This window comes from Athene noctua, chromosome 1 (assembly GCF_965140245.1).
Source record: "Athene noctua chromosome 1, bAthNoc1.hap1.1, whole genome shotgun sequence".
NCBI classification, from domain to species: domain Eukaryota; kingdom Metazoa; phylum Chordata; class Aves; order Strigiformes; family Strigidae; genus Athene; species Athene noctua.
The window spans coordinates 51,681,970-51,704,730 of record NC_134037.1 but is presented as its reverse complement, the minus strand read 5'-3'; the positions used below and the strand labels follow the sequence as shown (position 1 = coordinate 51,704,730).

Sequence of the window (22,761 nt, the reverse complement as noted above, 5' to 3'; positions counted from 1 at the left end):
ATTGAAGAAAATCAAGTGCCATGTATTCAGATTTTTCATCCCAAAGCAGTTTCTGAGGCTGATGATCCCAAGCAAGACAGAAGCACCATCACAGTCATTTTTCTTACATACGAGATGCTTTATCTGATTAATCTCAAACTGAAAAATGAACAAAACTCCTGAGACATTACTGCAAATTCCCTTGTGGTAGCACTTAAGTGCTGATCCTCTAAATAGATGGGGTGTGTGACAAACTTAAGGTACAAAAAGTACCTTGGAAAAAGTAATTGCAAGAGGAAGATTAAAAAATGGGGCTGATGATAGAAAGCTTGCTGCAACCATCGCTATGGAAAGACCTCAGGGTCTCTACAATGCATTTCCTTTTAAGGACCAGTCTCTTGAAGTTCACTACTCTGCCAATAAAGCAAAGTGTCCCAGCTCCTTTTAAAAAATTGTTTTGGGGAACCACGGCTTGCCTACGTTTTCTATGCATGAGTTGAGGCACATTCTCATGCATAGTTCAGTAAGGACTGAATGCACAACACAAATAAAAGCTGGCATTTAGGCAGGCTTTAAACACGCAAACAAAAAAGCACCTATTTCAGCTAATAAGAGGGGAACTCCCTGTGTATTTTGAATATATGCTATTAAAGCACATACACGGACTCTGTGATTTTCTTCTTAGCACAAAGAAAACACTTGGCCCTCCTCAGAGAGCAAAAGACATCAACAGTGGACTAGATGGGGCAGGCATCCTGGCAACCATTGGCATTTTAAAACCCAGGCACTAATAACCCTATGATCAGTGAAAATTAGATGATGTTTCAAGCTGAAAACAAGAGAAAGATTTTGAAGAGTAGTGACTATAAGATTTGTTGCGGTGGTCTTTATTAGAGAGCTAAACCTACAGTTAGAGAAATTGTAAGATTGTTCAGCAACTGAAATAAGATTTGGGAAATAGTGAAGCCAGATCCAGAGCATAGTAAAATGAAAATCTCAATATACAGACTTAATTAGATCTGATAATATGGTCTTTATTTAAGGAAAACTGCCACTGGGTTCTGCCTGGTATCAGACTTCTTGGTAATGCAGTCATAGAACCAATTCTTCAGCGAATTTAGACAGATGATCTTGAAATTAATTTTTACTGCCTTGCTAACTACCATTTAAATCATCTTTTATGCTTCCAGATTCCTCCAACACAATTTAAATATTGAGAGAGGTTACAGCAGGCAGTTCCAGAGTGCTTGTAGGGCAGGGACTCTGCTTAATCCCACGTGTTGCACCAAGTTACTCATGTGTACTTACATTTACAGAAAAATCCTGTAAACTTTAATTTTAAAGTTATGTTAAGCTGTAACACAGAAAATCACTTGTTCCTTTCTATACCATACCTAATTACTCGCTTTAGTATTTGAATATGACATTTCCTTGCCAGCTTAGGTCACAGGCCTATTTGACAAGGTAGTCAGCACTGGAAATGCTTCTGCTCCTCCCGTAAGACATTTTGCCTCACCAGATACAGTTCCTTCAGCCCATTCCTCCTTTACTTTTGCGAGTTTCTGACAACTTTTGGTACAATCCCAATCATTACAATTTGGAAATCACTGAACGAAATGTTATATAGAGACACTGACTTGTGGGTTGGAGAATTTAAATCCCTTTTCCTTTCCCAAATGTACTCCTTATCTTGTGAAAATCCAGGAAGGGAGCATTATTATTCCCTTGTGCTTCTTTGCCCCCTGGAAAGCTCAGTCAACTGCACGGTATCATCCTCTCTGCCTCCTCTTCCACCACATCCCTTGAGAGCAACCTCCCCTTGCAGGGCAGCATGGCAGTTCTTGTCTGGGACGCTTAGAACAGCAGATATGCTCTGAGCACCACTTGTAGGCAGAAGTAGGCAGGAAAGGAAAGGGTTTTGCCGACACCCATGCTCAAAGCTAGACCAAGCAGCAGTTGTACCTCCACTACTGAGGCACTGCCACAGGGATCACAAGAGAAAGTAAATCAAAGATCACTCTTAAAAAAAAAAAATAGGGAAACTGAGACTCCACAGCCTCCAGCAGGTGCCAGGGAAAGGAGACAGCATGTTCTCACCTGCCCTGAAAGAATTTTTTGCATTCTTCTTTGACTAGTCTTGATGTTAGCCTTCCTTCATCCCATGTAACAGCAGCCGTCCAAACTTGTCTGAGCAAAAGGGCAGAGTCACCCCAAGTGCCCTCTCAGATTTACTCTATCACTAAGGGCTGCAGAATAAGTTAGACTGTTTGCTTGCTGCATACTCTGGCCATATACCCTGCACAACTGTGGTGGGATTTTTATTTCTAGATCATTCCTGGCTATTGTACTTCTGTTCCTTGCTATTTCTACATAATTTTTTAGTTGAAAAAAATACTTTCTTTACAATGTTGTGAAGAAAATAAGAATCTTTTAACACCAAGCAGAACTAATCTTAGTATCAGTTTGTTGCAATGGGTTGTACTCAAGACTAACCCTGAAGATCACTCAGAATCTGCTGCCGGCACTAAACATAGCTACCAACCTGCTGGGCAAGGAGGACAGTTATCAGCCACAAAGAGACTATTACACCAACTCTCTGGAGGCTGCACTGACTTCTTACTTGTTTTCAGATGCAGGCCAGACAGCTGATGTTGACTGATAAAGTCCCGTTTGATTTGGGCACTGCCTGAGTGTGGACTATCTGCCTGGTGGTGCAGATCAGCAGAGTGCTCTTGCAAATAGTCTCCGGATCAGGCTTCCCATGACTGGATTTAGTATCTCCACTGAAATGTCATAACCTGAGTCTGTAGACAGTCAGTGTATCACACATGGCCCATGCATTTAACTCAGCCTTTTTTGGGTGTAATTCTGGGGTACAGCAAGGAGAGAGTGCCTTTATTGGAGCTGTTTATATTTGGATAGGTAGCAGTCTAATGTTTTTCAGGATTGGATAAGCAAATTCTTACCTAATATTTAATTTGACTAAAACAGAAAGCTGAACAGCTTGGAGATAAAATTTTAGTCAGACTGCTCAAAATTATTTCAAAAGAAAAAAAACCCACTTTACTGTAAAATGAGCAAGAGGGACAAAAAGGTAATTTTGATAACTCTTCAAGGTTTTAGCCTGTTCATACAAAACACAAATGTAGATAGGATGCTGTTCAAAGTTTTCCAGCACACTCAAGGAAGACCTAACCTGCCAAAATCTTCAGTGACTGCTTCCTAGACATAATTCAGAATCAGTACTCCTTCTTCCTGAGCTGGTAGCTGTTTCTGATACCATGAATCATATCTGCCTCCCTGGAAATCCTCTTTCCCCTAGCTTCCTGACTCTGTCTTCCACCAGTGCTTCTTCTACCTCTGCAATTGCTACATCAGTGCACGTTGCAGAGTATCCTTCCTATTTCTCCCTTCAGGCTTCTGTGAGCATTCCTCACGCTCTGGTCTTTCTCTTCTCCCTCTTACTTGTATAGAATCTTATCTGGAAAAATTATTCAACTAGTAATTAATTGTGACTGTTTCTAGGATCTGCTTATCCTCTCCAGACTATTGCTCTCCTGTCAAAATGAATACCCCAGCCTGTCTCTCTGACACTTCTTTACTGGTGCTGACCCTTCAGTTCCAGATCGATACAGCAAGAATTAAAGTCTTAATAATTTCTCCCTGAGTGCTCACTCCATATTATTTGCTCAATAACGGTGGACCACACCATCATCTCTCCTGTCCTTCAGGTTTGTGATTTAGGTATCATTTTCACCTGTGGGCACTCCCTTTTGAGCTATATTTAAATCTTGTAGATTTATCTCCTGTACAATATCTAAAAGCTTTCCCCATCCATCCACAAAGTATGGCCTCATCCCAATTCTCAGCATCTCGGTCATTACAGCGCATCACTGCTTGGTCTTCTCTCTGGCCTGTAATGTAACTTTGCCCTATGCACATCCACTCAAAATGTGCTGCAAAGATCCCTTTCTCTGCCCAGCATTTTAACCTTGAAGCTTTCCCTTGGACTCTTTCTGCCTCTCCCTCCTGTCCCCTTTCTTCATTTATCAACTCAAACAAATGTAAGATGCTTCTGTTCTTGTGGCAGGTCAGTCATAGCCTGTCTCTCCCCGTGTTGAAAATGTTGACTTTCAGCTTTAGCAATTAATGATGTGAGTCTTCTTCATTTGCCTGCTCAACAAAAAGAAGCACCTTTGTGCCGTTTCCAAAGACATCCTCTGTGCTTGTGAGGGGCTCTGAGAAAACATCCCCAGAGTTACTCTTGTCTCGCTTTGTATCACTCTGAAGTTTTCTGCTTTGATGTAGTGCCCACAAAATGGTGTCAAAGTGCAGTGCCAAGACCACTGCTTCGCACACTGGCTCTCCTGGCTCCTTTGTACTCCCTTTTCTACTTGTATTCACCAGTTGTTTCTTGCCAGGCTCTTTGGGGTGATCATGACTAGGGCACCTACGCCCTAAGATAAAACAAAACAATTACTACCAATGCTTATTGCAAATCCCACAAAGGTTGTGGTTCTCCTCCCCCTCCAGTCCTCCCAAACTTTGCTCTCTAAAACAAAGGTGAGTTAAATATGCTCATCTGCTCAGAAGTCATGGTAATCTAGCAGTCATTACTGATCATGGGATAAAGCCAGAGGAGGTAGAGATTATGTGTTCGTATCCCCTATGCAAGTAAAATAATACTATTCATTATGAATTAATGAATTAAAAACCTGAAGTTGTAAAATACTGATGAAAAGCCTTCCCTGCACATAACTGTCAGAAGTACGTTTGAACACAGGATCACACATGGTAGGTGGACGGGCAAAGAACAGAAGGCAGTTGACTTGGCCAAGGTTCCCCTGTGTCCACTTAACTACTGTTGCAGTAATTTGTTTTTTTTACTTCATAGTTCCATCTCCTCCTGCTTGTTTGATGTCATAAAAATCCAGCAACTGTGGCAGTTTGCACAATGCATGTTATAGCCTTGTGTTCGCGTACCACAAATTCAGCATTCTGGATTCATTCATGACTCAGATTGGAGGAGAAAATAGCTTGGGATGGCACAAGCCCTTGATTAAAGCTTTAGGGCCAAATCAACAACAGCTGAGGATCCAGCCCATATGGCCTGAGATCTTTAGCTGTGTAAAGGCTGCAGGAATGGGCCCAAATAGCTTTGGTAATTAGCAAATATCGTATAAAATAGATGAAAAGTCTTTGGCAGGGAATGCATATTGAGTAACATTTGAAAATTATTCATAGCATATTAGTATACGTCTTTAGAGATAAAACTAAATGGCATAAAGATAATTTGGGAGGGGCAACTGTAGTCTATCACATGACTGTCAACAGGCAAACACTTTCTTGGACTGATTAGTATTTCACAGTTACCTCTAGTCAATGCAACAAAGGGCAGAGGTGACCATCTAACACCTGGGACCCGATTCTACAAGCTGTTCTGTCTGTTCTGCAGAAGCATCCTCACACATCATGGGGACTCTTTAGCCAAGCTGTCTCCCTGGGTGCAGAGACCTACCATTCTTGGGTAGGTATTGCAGGTCACACTGTACTCCTTGGTGCTTCAATCACCCAAGAGCACCCAGAACAACACCCAGGGATGTCCATGGAAGCAGGACTGAGCCTGCTCCTATCTAAATTCACCAATTACCGCACCGTGTACAGCAGTAAACAATAACACAGCAATTAATCACCCTGGTGTAGTCGTAAGAGTTACTTTCACAGATTATGGTAAGCAGCATGCAGTGTGGAATAAATCATTTTTCACGCAAAATGTGAGGAATGGCATGTTATAAAATCACTCCTGATAAAAATCTAATGAAAATGCAAAACATCTCAGTGCAGTCTCCTGGGTAGAGTCAAGATCCTATTAAACCCTCAAGAGACAACGGTCAGGGATTTCAATGAGAATCAAGAGACATTTTTCCCAAGATGAGCTTGTTAACCTGATATAAAGATATGATATTGATTTGAAGGCTTTGTCTCTTTCACTGTTTCCTTCGTGGAGCCTATTTTTAATTTAATCATCTTCCATTAATTTATTTAAAGGCTTTATTCATCAGAACAAAATCTTTTTTTTTTTTTCTAAAAGAAGAGGTTGTTGAAGTGCTGAGAGAATAATCCAGCATGCAGAGCATCACAAGTGGCACAAGTCTGTTGTCATTGCACTTGCAATGTCACTTTTCAATAATACTAACAAAGTCACTCTCCCATTCCATTTTAAAATTCCCTACAACTGTTTTTTAAACATTTTGAAATCAGCCCTCTTACTAAGGCGTCATGATCTAGCAATCTTGGGCCGTGTCAATGACAGTAACCATTTTAAAATATTCATTAGGATTTACCTGCTGGTGGCTTTATGAAAGGTGGTGGAATTAATGGGACAATAATAGGTACATTCCCGTGATCCTTCGACCCTGCTGGTGAGTCTGAAAGTCCATTTCCTGTGGCAAGCCCTGGGTAGCTTGGGTTTATATTGTATGGTGAAATAACACTGTCCTCAGGTAATTTTGGTTTTGGCAAAGAATTTTCTGTAAAACACAAAGAACACATCGTACAATGTGACAAACGTATTTCTTAAATGCCCGTACGTATTTTCACCAATCCGCTCATTAAATTACTTGCCCTAATACAAGAAGAGTGCACAAAAACCCCAAGATATTTTCCCTTTTGAAAAATAGATACTTACCAGTATTCTTCAGAAATGCTTTGGTTTTTAAAATCAAACTCACGCTTTTTTTTTTTTTTTTTTTTTAAAAAGTGGGATTATTTTGTCATGCATATCCTTAGTATGCCCAATTTAATCAATGACACCCTATTCCCGTCCTTTACTTCTACTGTTTGCATGGTGATCACACTCAGTGTACTGTGACTTCACCAATGCAAGCATAATCTGAAAAATAAAAGAATTCCTAATTCTCTATCAATAATATTTGTAGTAGTAATGGAAAGGATTTAAAGAACAAAATATTGAAATTACAGCAAAGTGTGCATGAAATGACAGTTATTATTATAATTCTTTACTCCTAAATCACCTCAGGATTCTTATTTGTAGGAATTTCTCTAATCCACCTCAGTTAGCTATGGGGCAGGACTTGATTCTTACTATTTCCTCTCCTCCCATTTCTCAGAAAAAGAAACACACTTTTTTCCTTCCCATAGACTGCATACACCAAAAATTTCTACCTGTCACAGGCATTCAACATCTTTGTTTGGTACATAAAACATATGATTTCTATCATGTGTCTATAAAAAAAGTATGTCACAAATTTCATCAGGCACAGACTGGAGCCACTAATCATTTAATAAAAGATCTATTTATTAAAATATAGATAAATTAATCATATTTCTACAAAGGAACAAGTTTCTTCAAAGGTGGCTTAATGACATTGCATTTTCAGTGGAAAATAAATATTGATCCCCAATGTCACTGTAGAACTAACAAGCTGAAAACATTCAGTTTTAACACAGTTAGGTTGTTTCACCTTACCTCTCCTTTTTCCACCTTTTTTCTAGTCATCACTCCTTCAGAACTGATCTCTGTGGTATCATACTCATTTTAACACTCACTGAATACAGTGCTGTTGATTGCTGGCCCCCAGAAAGAAAACCCAAACTCTGCTGTCCACAAACGCAGTGAGAAATCACAGTCCAAGAGCATAAAAGCTGCTGCAATTTCCTCTCTTTACCTCATCTTTGAGGAACTCTTGCTGGATAAGTCGAAATAAGAAATCTCCTACTCTCCTCTTCACTCTGATGACAAGTCCCTACCCATCCTCTGTGACCGAGGAGTCAGAAGGCAACAAATGAATGGCTGAACAAGCAGACTGGATCCCATCCTTCGCATTTTGAATCACAAAGATCCAGCACTGTCCCAAACAAATTCTGTCCATGGAGAACTTCTACAGCGCTTGCAGAAGACAGTATAGTACAAATATGGATGAGGAGCCCTTTGTGAACATTGACACTTGTTCCTACACGTGAATATTGCAGCTCAGAATCTTTCAGCATTTTAAAATGCCTTAGTTCTGAAAGCAAAAGGGTTCCTGAAAGCCACACTGCTAAGAAAACGCTCCCTCTTTTTTCCAGTTGTGAGCAGTTTATTGGTACTACAGGTACATGACTTTCAACTGACTCACAAAAGGTATTATTTGTGAAGATATATTAGTAAGTGCCTACTAACAGCAGTTTTGTTAAGTGATTTCCCCTTGTATCCTATTGGCTTCCTCATACTAGAAGGCACTCTCCAATACTTTTACGTAAACCAACCACGAAGCAAGCAGCAGAACACGCTTCCCAATCCACGTCAATTCAGACAGGTTGAGATATTAATCCTTCTTTGCATGAACACAGAAACATGAAGTCTCATTACCTTTGAGAACAGAAATGTGCTGGCGGCTTTCCCCATCTGCTGAGTAGTTCCTGAATTCAATATCTTCTCCATCTTTCAATTCAACCTTATCATAACCATACCAGCCAAGGAGCTCATTCATAGTGTTTTCTGCAAAGTTCTGAAAGAGAAAAATTACCTACTTATTTATGTAATCAATAACCATTTGGAAGGAAGGGAGGACTGCATAAATCGAACCGTATCTGTGCTACATGAGGAAGTGTCAGGTTTGGCCCACCTCCTCAACAACTAATGTTCGTTTCATAAGTCAAGTGCATAAAGTGTAATGCATTTAAATCTCTGACTGGCACATGTAATTATGACAGAGACTCATACATCTGTAATTTAAAGAAAATGAAAAGGAGAGTTATTTATGACTTCTGCTCTGGCACTCAACGTCAGAAATATTTTAACATACATTCGTCACACAAACTTGTCTGTGTTGCCATGAAATATTTAAGACTGCAGCAAGAGAATAACAGAAAACCAGCAGTTAATCAATCTTACTGTGCTACAGTCCTTTCAGCTGGAGCAGGTCACTGACACAATTACAGTTCCTTGAGGTGCCCATGAACCAAATCAAATAAAATCACAGCACAGACGTTCTTCCTCAGAGTTATAAGCCCTTGCACAGTCAAACCACTTAAAAACTCTTCACCATGAAAGCATTTTACCATAACATCTCGTATAAACAGCTCTTATATTTGTTTAAGAAAATCTTTCTCAGTTTTGCCATATTTATTTTCAAACCAATTTCCAAGCAGCGTGTGGTTACATTTTATGTTTGTATGGAAATGCAAAATATGGAACATGACTGTCATAACTCTCGAATTCTATTAAAAACACGTCCTCTAGGTCATGTGGCAAAAATATTTCTGTAGATAATGCTCATTACTGGGCCAGGAGATTTAGTGGAGTAAGCTAAGAAATCTGCAGCCAGGCAACAAAGCTTTCTGAAACCAAATAGTGCCATGGAGCTCTACAGCTTACGGATTTAGGAAACTACCAAAGGAAACCAGCTAATGAATTACTGTGATGGCAAAGATCAGATTAAAGTAGTATGACAACTATAAAATGAAACAAAAGCACCACACACAGAGCCTTTCTATTTGGTCTCCACATCTTTTTATTATCACTCTTTCAGAACAAATTCCAAACTTCACTTTCCTGTAAGATCTTGACATCTAAAATAATGCTCCTGATAAGCACCATCTCCTGGGACTCTGGCTACTGGCAAAGGAATAAGGAGAATACGACACCGATTCAAAACAAATGGTACGTGTCAAATTTGCAGGTTGCTAGATTTTGTCTAGTAACTGCTCTAGCTTAATTTTTGAGTGGGAGCAAGTCTAATGATAGAACACAGCAATTCTTCAGTCATTTAAATAAATAAATAAAATTAATCAAATGATAATTGCTTCCGAATTCAAAGCTACAGCAGGCACTCTGTCCCAGAACGTCAGAGCCGCACACCCATTCATCACACCAGATTGCATAGGTGTTCCTGTCACTCAAGGAGCGCTGTAAAGCAGCTATAAGCAATAAACACGACCAATTTGTACTCTTCCAGGAGTATCATCTGTGCAATTGTGCTACAAACACACATTTCAGGAAAAGAAAAACAAAACCAAAAACCCACAGCAGACCCCTGGAGCATCAATTTTCTTTTGTTTTTTTCCCCCCTTTCATTTTCACTTGACCTCCTGCTGATTCTGTGGCTGTCCTGTGCAGCCCCGAATTGCCAGAACACATTGCATCGTTCCACCTCTACCTCTAGTGTCAGCGTTATGACAGCCCATTATGTCTGAACTATGTCACTACTAGAGTTTGCAACAATGAGTACAATGTTGCGTAATGTGGCTAACACCTACGCTCATTTCTACAATATGTATTTAAACCCTCATTTGAACGATGCAGTGCTGCATTTTAAATACTAGCAAAAATGGAAAATTTTTCTAAAGTGTTTGTTTGGTTGGTTTTTAGCTTTTTAGAAAACTTCTCTCTCAGTGCTGAAAGTCCCAATGCACTAACCCTGTCTCTAACCCATGGGAATCCAACAGCAGAATAACCTGGAGATGGGGAGTGAAACCTCACCACTGCAGCTCACACAGAATGATCTGAAGGGGTTCATGGAGGCCCAAATGCAAGCTCTGCCTGCTTCTCTTGCTTTGCTAAATTTCAACTATGGAGACGCAGCCTGAGAGACTAATCTAGCAAGGTAGAGACCGATTGACAAAGTCTTCCTGATTTAAACCCTGTGCAACCAAATTAATTGAGTAGCTCTGAATTTGCCTCCTGTGGATGCTTTGTGTTTTATTTGCACTGTTGATCAACACAGGCAACAACTAATTTCTAATTACTTGTCAAGGAATATGTAAGCAAGGCTGTACATATGTTTATTTTTCCTGAAAATTCATACATATATATGTCTCTTCAGAATCCAGTCAAAGCAATGGTTGGGTTTGCAACAGCGAGAAGTTTAACTACCTTTCAAGTCTCATTTTTACTATCCATGATGAGTGATGCACAAAAATGAACACTCAAAATGAAAAAAAATACATTTGATTTTGAAATTACCCATCACTAAGACTTGACTTTTTAAAAAAAAAATAAATCACTGGGGTCTTTCCTACTAACTTCAGTAAGATTACGATGAGGTTGCATATTAGCAGTAACAAAAGCAAGCACCTTTTTAAGACCATGACTTCTCAACAAGGATTCTTGGGTAAAAAAAACATTAAGCCATTCTCTTTCTTAATTTATCATACCTATTACAATGATGCTGATCACTCTTAATACTATTCTCTCAGTGGCTAACAGCCAGGGCTTCATTACACAGCACTTTATACACGGCAAACCAAGCGCATGATCCCATCTTCAGCAAGCTGGTAGTCAAAGCTGAGAAATGCTTTCTTCCACGCTAACTCTCTCACATAGATGGGCATCCCACGGAACTACAATATCACCTTCCCTCAGTCTCCTGACTACAATACCCATTTGCAGAGATGTCTAACATCCTGTTAGCCGAGATGATGGTCACACAGGTCATGTCTTTGCTGAAGTTGCTGCCCTGAAGATGACCACTATTATTTCATTGTTTCTGTGTATTCTCCCTACTTCCATTTCAATGGTAGGCCAAATCTACATGGATCCAAGATACGGTAACAAGATGGAATTTGTAAAGACCAGTGTGGCGGCAACAGTCAAAACACAAATGATGAAATGAGATGAGAATTTTTCTGTGTGAATGTGGGGGAGGGGGGGAAAGAGGCAAAAAAGTGCAGTTCTTGATGAAGGAAAGGAAGCAAGCCAATTAATACACAACCTGTACATGCAGAGCAGAACCTCACTGAAAGATGTACAAGCTTCAAAGGCTTAGTGAAAGGAAGACTGATGATTGTAACAACAGTGCTTGAGAAAAGCAAGAATGTGGGACCTAAGGTTGGAGCAGAAGAGCAGAAGAAGTGGCGATGAAGCAGGATAGACAGGAACCAGCTGAACTGAGAGATGATGAACCCGCCAAAGGCCAGGGAGAAGATGTGAAGATGAGTGTGGATGACCAGATGGATGATGTGCAAGTAGCTGCAATTCCAATCCTTTGCAAGAACAGGACAGCGGAGGCACTAAGCTAGTCCATGCCTGCTTTCAGACTCATTCCCCAAAAGGATGTGGAGGGTCTGCAGGATGGAGGCTGCCACCCCAACCCCACAGCCCTGCCAGAGGGCTGGGATGATGTGAAAGACCAGCGCACAAGGGAAAACCTTGCCCATCATCCATAAAATCCCAAGTCAGCAGTCACGCTGCTAAACCGGGACCCTTGAGCACTGAGCAAATCTCACTGAATCCAAAGGGAGCCCTGCAGATGTCCATGAATTTCACTGTAAAATTACAGCATGGACACTAACTTTGTCCTGTCAGGGAGGCAATGCTCAGTCCCCTGTGGAAAACCAGGAAACTGAGCCCTGGAGCTGCTCACAGCACGGGCCAGCATCAGAGCTGAGAAGACAAGCACAAAAATCCTGCCCTGCATCCTTCTGTGTTCACACCACCATGTCACGCTCGGCCTCTTGTGCACGCACCAAGCAGCCAGGTTCCCGAGGCTGCAGTGGACACACTGATAACCTCTACAGCTGCCAGCACGCCCAGGCAGTCGGTTAACGTCCCACTGGAGCCAAATCTCCTGTGCTCCTCCAGCTGACAGCACACCATCGCTGCTGCCTAACTGCCAGGGCATTCACTATGGCTGCAGCACAACCAGCTCACCACTGCCAAAGAAACTGGCCCAAAAATGCTCCAGTGGGCCCAGTCACACAACACTGCCAATGCCCTCCCTTCCTAATGGGCGGCAATTCTTTTTTTGCCCCCTGCTAAGTCCCAAACCACTTATCACCACTGTGGGGCAATGTGTAATTTGCATGTTTTAACTGTATGATTCCTCTATTCTTGTGCTATACAGAAATATCCTCCCTCCTGGAAGAGACAGGATAACTAATTAACTATTATGCTCATTGGTATTTTGACTTGAATTTGCTTCCTATTCATGGGAAGGATGAAGAAGAGTGTGTTGACTCGCCAGACTGTGGTTTCTCTCCTTTGTGAGACTGACTTATATGCTAGACAGTAAAAATATAGTCACATTTATTCCCGCTTTAGGATTAATTTCATTGTAACAGTACACCTGCAGCTTGATTTTTTACATTGCAATGCATCATTTTTCCAAATCTTCGCTAATTAATACATTCTGAAGCTAAGCCACGCTTCTCTTTCCATCTTAGACCTCTTGCCTTTCCTTCTCTATGAACCTTATTCACAGGGGGCAAGGCCTGGCTTCACCGAACGAGGCCTGGCAAACACGGAGGCAGGAAACGCAGGGGAGAATGAGTCTGTCAGACTCATTTTCTTCTAGGTTTTGCTGCTGAATGTTTATTTCAGATCTAGGAGGAAGCACAGTGGCTCCACTCCATTTCCTTGCCTGCATAACCCACTCAGTGCAAAGCCCCACAAATTCACTTTTCGCTTTCACTGCACCAAGAAAAGAAAAATGTTTCTATAGTCACAATACAAACTTGATTTTTATTTTTTTTTTTACCAGTCCTCACTTTCTTTGCTTATTTATGTTGTCGCCATGTTGAATTTTATGGTTAGACCTTTATGCTATCAGAAAGCAAGTTTTTTTCATGCTGTAATTTCCTTTGTCCTCCCACGTACACGTTTGGCTCTGTAACACCCACTTTGTTTGGGGAAGCACTATTTCTGCAGTGCACAGGCAGGTGAGGCTCCCTGTGCAGACAACGCAACTCCCTTTTGCAGCCATCCCACAAAGCTCCTTTTACACAGACTCCATAAAAAACCTCCCCCAACTCAATCTCCTGAAGTAGTACAACTGATAAAGTCTGTCTGCTTTTCCACTTTCCCAAAGACATTTTTTTGCTTTTCAGGAGAGAAGGGAGGAGTTTCCCTGGAATCTTCTGAGCGCTCCGAGCGATCTGGCTCACTCCAGGCACAGCGCTGCTATGCCTGCTTCACCGCTTTCTTCCTTCTGACAGTAGTACTTTTAAATGCCAAACAGGGAATATTGAAACACTAAACTGAAAGATCTTCTGATGAGTTTACTATTAAACTATAACAGATGGGGCTGTCTTAAGCTCTAGGCATCAGGAACCAAGGCCAATTTTAGATACAAATTAGTTATTGAGAATATTTATAGATGGTAAACTCCTTGGGCACATGGAGCGGCCCTGTGAAGTTACAGCGCAAATTAATTGCTCGCCTTTCAACTGACAGAGACACGTGGATACATTGTCCTGTTTGTTCGGGAGAACTTCCAGTGTAACCCAGTACTGGATGTAAGTTCATTTCACAACATTGCGGAGCACCCAGCTGTTCCTCCTGAGCAGCACTGCTGCCTGGCAGTGGGACGGCAAATGGACATAAACTGAGGAGGGATGGATGGGGAAGCCATCACCACACCTTGACTAGTGCTTTCATCAGTTAAGCTGTAAAAAGTATTTTGGTCTCAAAATAGTACTGGGTTCCCTGATTACGATAGCTTTGGATCTGTTAGGTGTTCTTTTATTCACCAGCAAGTGAGAAATGGCACTGAACTGAATTTCAGAACAACTATCTGCTCTTCTTCCAAAGCATGAAGCAAACAATGCTACCTCTGGAAGAAAAAAATTAAAAGTATCATCTGAAGGAGGAAGAGGGACAAAAGAAAAAAAAAATAAATAGAAAAAAGAAAGAGAGGCTGTGAAGGTCACAGCGAAACAAAACAGTTGCTCCAGAATATATTTTTCATTGAAACGTAATATCAGAAAACTCTGCGGAGTCATGTACTTTTTGCACACAACACTATATCAAATTAAAATTTGTTATAACCATCATGTACATTAGGTTAGCGATAACAAAAATGCAACTTAATATCTGACATAAGGAAAGAGCAAGCAACCTGAATATCCATCCAGTCATGTTAAAGCTGAGCTGTGACACTACTGTTGGAAGACACCAAACCAAGCAGTTAGGTGTCGTGATCTTTCTCGAGTAAATATCTGACTGTATCAAACAGCAAATCTTTAAGTAAGTCTCTGTGATGAGGTAATTTTATTGCTCATTCATAGTGCCTTACATTTGCTGTACTTAAAATAGACACTTGTACCAATGGCCTTTTTATTATCCGAAGGGGAAAAAAAAAAAAAAAAAAATCACATATACACCAGTCCTTTTTCTTTCTGCTAGCAAAGGGAGGCAATTTGATCCAACGTGGGCTGAAACCTGAGTAGGTCACTGTACACCATGATAAAATTCTCTAATCCCTGAGCCAAATTTCCCTGAGGGGGCCCTCCTACTTCTCCTTCACTTTCCAAGCTGACTTTTCCATTCCCTCTCTTGTCTTTTCCTCCCCTTCATCTCTTTCATTTCCCCTACCTTAAAGCCTTGATATCTGATCTGCTGCTGATACTCGGGTTACAGTTTTTACAGCTTAGGCTGTCTATTGCTGTATACATTCCTTTCTTTCTGCTCTGCCGTGATTACTTACCAGAGCTTATTTTACACTGGTCCAGATGAAAGCAGTTCAGATGAAGGGAAACAGTCAGCCTGTTTGAACATTACAGATATGAACCTACACAAGGGCACATTGTGCTCCCTCTGTCATTTCACTGCAAACATTTTGCACGGTGTAACCAATTTGTTACATTATTGTATTCCTCGGGTTTATGAAGAACAACCAGACATCTTAATGTATCAGTAAAGAAAAAGAGTAAATGATCACTTCAGGATTTTAACTTTCTCAACCACTCAAAAATTCAAAACACTTTCCCCCCTCCCCCCCCATTTCCCATTCTTGGATGATAGCAGCCAACTGTCCCACTAAAAATGCATAGCAGATATAGCATAGTTTACATTGAAAGGTGGCCTGTGTTTTGTGAAAGATTCTGCCATCAGCTATCTAACTCTCCACCAGAAATCACACTGGTTCAAAATGCCGTTTCTACCCACCTTTAATATTTAAGTCTGATGGAATCTTGAGGTTTCTAACCTTAAGCAGCTATCCATGATTTAAAAAGACAAACTCTCTACACGAAGGTTAACACCAGTGCTGAATACCAAAGCATTAGTTTAAAATTGTGTAATTTTTCTCCTTCACACAATGTTGTTTTTGTTTCTTCCTCACCCTTTCAGACAAACATCTGTTATACTGTAGAAGAACAACTATCTCCCAAACCGCTGAGTGTGCCTGCAGCCAAAGTAAACAAAACAAACCCAGAGGATCCAGCACAGTCAGCCTTTATATCCAGCCAGGATAACATTTCACATGTTTTGATTAAAATTAGCTAATTTGTAATTCTAGAACCTATGAAACTTAAAAGCTACAATCCGTATAGATCACATTAGGCGATGCTCTAAGGGGCTAATGCCCTATACTACAGACTTCTGCAGACCTCCAAACTATGTGGGATTACAATGAGCAACGACTCTTACTCCTCAGTGCCTGCACAGAGCCCTCTCTGAAAATAGGATGTGTCATATATCTCAGAAAGAATAATACCGCTCCTTGGAACTTGAAACTAGTACGTTTTGTTTCCAAAAAGATGCACCAACACGTTATTTTGTTCGTTCCCCTAATACTACTCTTGTCCACATTTCCAGTTGATGTGCACGCAGAACTGTGTACACGCTCATTACACAGGCAGCGGGAGCAGGAACGCCTGCCTTAGGCAGGAAAGGGCACCTAACCGAAATTAGTGGTCTGCAAAAGAGGGGAGAGGGGAGGGGATTGTGCAGTCCCGTTTAATTTTACAACGAGTGATCAACGCTCCAAAAAGCAAGGATATTTTCACCAGGCATCACACATATTTCTATACTCGCCTATATAGGTACAGATACTATGTGAATGTGTGACATTTTACAGGCAGTCCTCCAGGTACGATCAGCCTTTTAATAAATCACAGTCAAATTAAGTGTCAGCAGCTTTATCCATAACCAGACTATGCTGTTTTAGTCACTTTATCTGCGCATTAAACAACAACAACAAGTTCAGCTGAAGTCTCGCAATACATTGCTCCCAACTTTGGGGAATTGGAGACGTAAAACAAACAGACATGGATTAGACATGGAAAACAGGCGCAAAAAGTAGGACCGGTCAAGCCTGGAACAGCGACCTAATGATAAAAGAAGTCCCGAAATAACGTTTTTGTGCAATCGCAGCCAGCCTAACATCTGGAGCAGCCGCCTCAAGGCTACCTCCAGAGCACAGCTGGACTGGCACAGGTTCCTATCAGGAAGCTCAGCTCTCCTCACGGTAAACAGGCTTCCATCAAAAGCTGCCCTCGGACAGCCACCTTTCAGCAAGACCTCTGCCGCTGCGATGAACTGCGAAGCGGAGCACGTCAAGCAGAGGAGGCGGCGAGAGGGAGAAGGAGAGGAAAGGGGTCTCCGCGCGTAAGTGAGAGAACGTTGCGCGGCTCAGATCGTAACATTTCACTTTGACAATTTAATTACACAGTTGCAGCTGGCTACTGAAAAAGGGAGAGAAATACAGTGTTTAAAAGAGGTCCCTTTCTTTCCTAACTTTAGGGCTTCCCAGCTACCTGAGGGGATGGCTATGGAAAGAAGAAGAAAAAAAAGAAAAAAAAAAAAAAAAAGGCTCATCATTGGCACCCAAGGAGCTTAAAAACCCAACGAGGGAGAGTTATTTTTAAAAAATAAATAAATCAAAGCTGGTCAATGAACAGGATTTGCAGCCTGTGAATTCGTCTCTGTTTTCAGCCCAGGAGGCGGAGTTGAGACACATTCAGTGCATCCTACAAAAAAAAAAAAAAAAAAAAAAAAAAAAGAAGACAAGAGATCCTTTCTTATTTCATTTCCATGCACGGAGGCGGGGGGGCGGGGGGGACCCCCGCTCCCTTCCCCATCACAGGCACCTACCTTCATCTCCTCGTTGATCTCCCGCTTCACCGGGTGAGCCGGCTTCCTGCTCCTTTTATTTTCGGGAGGTCTCCCTTCTTTCTCCATTTCTGCCATTTTTTGCGCCTACTTGGTGGTGGAGATGAAATGGCTGCTGGTGCTCTGGGGGGGCCGGGAGGGGCGCGGGGGGGGGGGCGGCGGCGGCGGCGGCGGCTCTCAGTGGTGGCAGGCGGCGCCGCGGAGGGCCCGGGGGGAGCGCGGCGGCGGCGGTGGCGGCGGTGGCGGCGGCGGCGGGCGGGCGGGGGGCGCGGGCGGGCAGGGGCGCGGGTGCCCCGGCGAGTCAGCCATCTTCTGCCTCGCCGCCGGCCTGCATGGGAGCGGCGCGGGGCGGCGGGGCGGCGGGGCGGGCGGGCGAGAGGCAGCGCGGAGCGAGCCGGCCCCGCGCCTGCTGTGGCGCTGCTGGCGGGCTGCCGCCGAGGGGGCGGCCGAGGGAAGGGGGAGGCCGGCCTCGGCCCGCCGGCGGGCGGAGCTTGCCGGCACCGAATCGGCCGCCGCTGCCCGCCATGGGAGCCGGGGCGGAGGAGGGGGGGTGGCGGGGGGGCGCCGCGCCGAGCACCGGGCGGAGCGGAGCGGAGGGGGCGGTGCGCCCCCGCCCCCAGCCGGGATGGGGGAACGGGGGGGGGGTGCCGTGTACCCCCACGCACACGCGGGGGTCCGCCCGGCCTGGCCCCAGCGCCCGGGTGCCGCCGCCGTGCCCCCCGGCGTGGCCGGCCCGCTCCCCCGCCGCCCGGCCCGCCCCGCCGCAGCCATCGAGGCAGCCGGGGCTCTCCGCCGCTTGGTTACTCCCCGTTTTTCCCTTTATCCGCGCCGGGGAGGTGCGGATGAATGGTTTGGTGGGACGCGCTTCGGCGAGGAGGTGCTGGATTACAGTACACGCGGTGGGGGATACATTGATTATTCCTGGGTTGTGCTTTCCCGCTCCCTGGCAGTCCCTAATTACCCGATACAATAGAGTACGGTACGGGGGTGTCCATTGTTCCGTTAGTCAAAATTGTAATTGCACGGGGTTTCTCATTATGACGGCGGTTACACCTGAAAATTACTTTTTTTTTTTTTTTCATTAAAAAAAAAACCCGCAGTTGAAAGATAAACTGCGTTCCGTGTGGGTATGAGTAGGCTCCCCATAAAAATCTCTGTTTAGCCTGTCAAAGATAAGTTCGTTTTGCGTGCAACAATGTCTAATTTACATTCTCTGTTTCTGAAGCTTAAATCACTGACATTTTTCAGTATGAAAAGTTGAGCAGAACTCCTTTGCTCGTTTTGTGACTAAAATGAGCTTTGCTCGCCTGCCTCAGATGGCAGAGTGATTAGAGACACGGAGTACATTTTCCCCTGGGGCATTGAAAAATAGGAAGAAACTGGGATTTTGCGTAGTCTTAGCTGTTAGAGCAGTGAGCATCAAAAGGTGAGATAACAACCAGACCTCAGCCTGTAAAATCCTAGCGCCCATCCGCAGCAGTAAGGTCATGGCCGTTGTGAAGCGAAGGTGCTGCCACTCCCCTCACTGCCTGAAAGAATCAGGCAGATGTTGGAAAAAAAACAGAACTGATTGTTCGTTTTCACAGAGCGGCAGGACCTCGCAGAGCCCCTCGAGATGGCTCTGCCGGCAGCGAGGAGCTGCAGGAGTCAGCTGCAGAGAAGGTCGTGCCATGGGCTCCGTTCGACCTGTCCACCCCGGGAGCGGGAGCACAAGGTCTGGCCTCAGATTCGCCAGCAGCAAGATGAGAAAAAAAAAACGGAGGGTTTTTTTTGTTTGTTTGTTTGTTTGTTTGTTTTTTCTTGCCTGTAATGTTTTAAAACACAGTGAGTTCTGAAACTTGGGGAAACTAACTTATGACTCCACAGGTAACCTCCAAGGGATAGTGCTTAATAAAGAGGTTTCCCTCCTTCTGTGCCCCACCACCACCAGCAACCTCATCTCTATGTTTTGTTCACCATATTCTATTACAAACTAACCGGTACGGCTGAGCTCTCATCAAGTACAGAAGATATTCCTAGAATCTCAATGTATTCTCTCTCACAGTAGGGATAAAACAGACAACCCAAGGAGAAGGCTACACAATCGCATGTAGCCTTGGAGCTCTTTGAAATCTTTAGCTGGAAAAAGCAAGCCAACCTCAGACAACCACTCTGCTTTGAATGGCCACTTTCTTGCTGATACGTGAAGTCATTCTAACAAAAAATGCAAAATTAATTCATGTATTAGAGACACATCACTAGTTTTTCTGTAGAGCTGATAGCAGAGTTTTAATGAAAACCTTAGAACTTCTGCTAAACAGAGTATTGCCCAAAATGGCTCTTGTTCAGTGCAACATCTGAAGACTACTTCTCAACACTTACCATCTACACTGTAATAAAGCACTGTTTCACTGCATAAATTTAACAGACTGAGTTGATAATCTGACAAAAAGATTAGTCCCGAACTCCCAACATAAACAGAATTTCCTTTAATATTAGAAGGGACTTTGGAGAGTGCATCTGCAAGCCCAAATGATGCGAATTGTCTACAGCAGGTTACAGTGAGAAAAACAAACAGACTGTCTTCAGGATCAAATCTGTCATTCCAGTTTTCCTGACTAATGCCTGAAGGTTTCGTTGTAAATTCAAGGACTTCCCCCCCCCCCCCCCCCCCCCCCCACTACCAATTCTGAACACTGATCCTCACTTCTTGATCACCAAAAATAGGGGCTTTCAGTTAGGTTTCTTTTCCACTTGCACACTCCAAATACTCTTAAATGGAGATGTGAACTTATGCCTCCTGTCAGTAGGCTCACTTTTCTCAGCTACTTCTGGTAAGCTCCTTAAAAACAGCCTAAAGTCCCCCGGTACCTCATCAACCACCAGATGAAAGCCATGGTCTCAGAGCGTATCCTGTTTTTCTCAGTGTCTAATAGAGGCTTTGGATGGATGCAAAAGTTTTATCTCTCTGTGTCCTAATAATAATAATAAGTCTTCACCTGACAGCAGATTATTCCTGCAACTGTCACAATTCCTATTTTTCTAGAGCTGTTATTACCTTTACATATTGCATATTATTATACTACATATTCTGGGGAAGTTGTTCTTCTAGTGATAGCATATGGAGGACTATCAACTGTCAACACAGAAGTTCATGCATTTAGAGTGCTCAGACGTTATCTGACACACATTGTAGATACCAAAATAAGTTTTGGAAACCGTCTAATTATTCCACTTGTTACTGGGGAGGGAAAGACTGGCAAAAAGGAACACTCAGTTTCTAATGGTAGCTTGTGAACTTGTAAGGAGAGGGAGAATATCAGAACCTATGGAAGCCATAAATTTGTCAGTCATACAATGGCATTGATCTGAACATCTCCAAAAAGTTATGAGAAAATAAATCTGGTATTTACATTACAGAGACCCTAACATTAAATACATTTACTGAACTGTGACAGAACATATTTCTTGTGTGAAAACCTCTATTTTTGGTAAAGAAACCTGGTTCAGCAGTGCTCAATATGGATTCTGCAAACATCTTAAACAGGTAAATAAAGGTGGCTGATTGGATCAATAGGGCTGCTCGCATTTATTCTACCACACAGAGATAGTGGACTATGTGGTATCAGTGAGCAGTTATCAGCCAAAGATGAAATCACGATCCTGTGGAAATCAGTGAAGATTTTGCTTCTGAGTCTAATGAGACCAAATTCCTTGTGAAATTTCCAAGGTGATTTTAAATCAGTCTGTTACATAGTATGCACTGGAAAGCAAGAATCCCATTTTCTTAAAAAAAAAAAAAAAAAAAAAAAAAGGCAAAAAAAAGCAGGGTTTTAAAAATACATTTCTATTGTCATTCAAAGGAAAAATAAAAAAATGACAGGAAAAAAGCTTTATACTTCTTACTGTAACTCATCTTGAAAGGGAGTGGGAACTTCATATGAGGCTTCCCATGATGAGTGTGTGCTCTAACCACAGTGAGATTGAGTAAGTTTCTCAGTGTCTCACCTGTTGAAGGGTTTTGGGGTGGGGGGTTTTTTGCTTCACTCATTGGTTACTTTCAAAGTTGGGAAGAAAAAAGCCACGTGATCTGTCTTTCGGTGGCCACTAAGTCACCTGCAAGGCTGAATTCAGGTCTCTGTTGTATCCTAGTCACGGCAAGAACCAGAGTTTTCCTTCCATTGCCCAAGAGTGTGTTTTATGCACAAAGCACTTTGCCCAGCTCTGTATTTTTGTTCTATTGCAGCTTTGTGTTTCCAGCTCTGAATTTGCGCTCAGATTCTTGCAAGCGCAGTAATTTGGACCTCTGAAAAACAAATATTGCTCCTAAAACAACAGGTGCAAATGACTTACCTAAAATAAATCGTCCCAGGTTTAACTTATATTCTATTATTCATATTCCTATTTATTAGTATTTACATGCTTTAAAAGGGCACCAATCCGCTTAGCGGAGTTGCTTTTTAGGTAAAATGAAAGCTTTGCTATAATGAGTTTTTCAATTTGGTCTTTATTAATGTGTAGCTCTCTTTAATATTATTATTGAGCTATTTCTTCTCATTATGGCCTACCGGAGCGGACAAGATAAACAAGCAGGCCTGATTTTCCAGCTGGTAAATATGTAAGCGGCACGACGGCTTCAAAGCGAAAGGTTTGAAAGGCAACGGGCATCAAACAAATGGCACTCTGGGGGCACGCTGGGAACGACGTGACGGTTTTCAGAGGCAAAATTGGGACAACGGGGGTAATGACTGTAGCAGTTGTGCTGCCCGGTGGGAGGCGGGAGGCAGGGGCCGAGGCCCCGCGGTCCCCGGCCCGGGGGAGCCCCGGGGAGCCCGGGCTGTGGCGGCGGCAGCGGCGGCTGCGGCGAGAGCTCCCCCTCCTGTTTCGCTCCTTCTCAACACGGTGGGAACCGCATCATGGAACCTCGGATACCAAAAGGTGTGTTCACACAGGTCTGCCTGCGCCTGTGC

The 22,761-nt window shown here is 42.9% G+C and overlaps 1 protein-coding gene across 2 annotated transcripts in view; it reads right to left on the bottom strand.

Annotated features, from left to right (window-relative positions):
- The window catches only part of SOBP (sine oculis binding protein homolog), a 120,016-nt gene extending 102,060 nt beyond the window's left edge, over window positions 1-17,956 (bottom strand). For both annotated transcript variants that reach the window (XM_074896117.1, XM_074896118.1), the window contains exons 1-3: window positions 17,795-17,956; window positions 8,351-8,489; window positions 6,324-6,509 (exon numbers count right to left, since the gene is read on the bottom strand). In XM_074896117.1, coding sequence (XP_074752218.1) covers window positions 6,324-6,509; window positions 8,351-8,489; window positions 17,795-17,890 — 421 coding nt within the window. In that variant the 5' untranslated portion in view covers window positions 17,891-17,956. The remainder of the gene's footprint in view (window positions 1-6,323; window positions 6,510-8,350; window positions 8,490-17,794) is intronic.
- Between the last annotated feature and the right edge of the window lie 4,805 nt (window positions 17,957-22,761).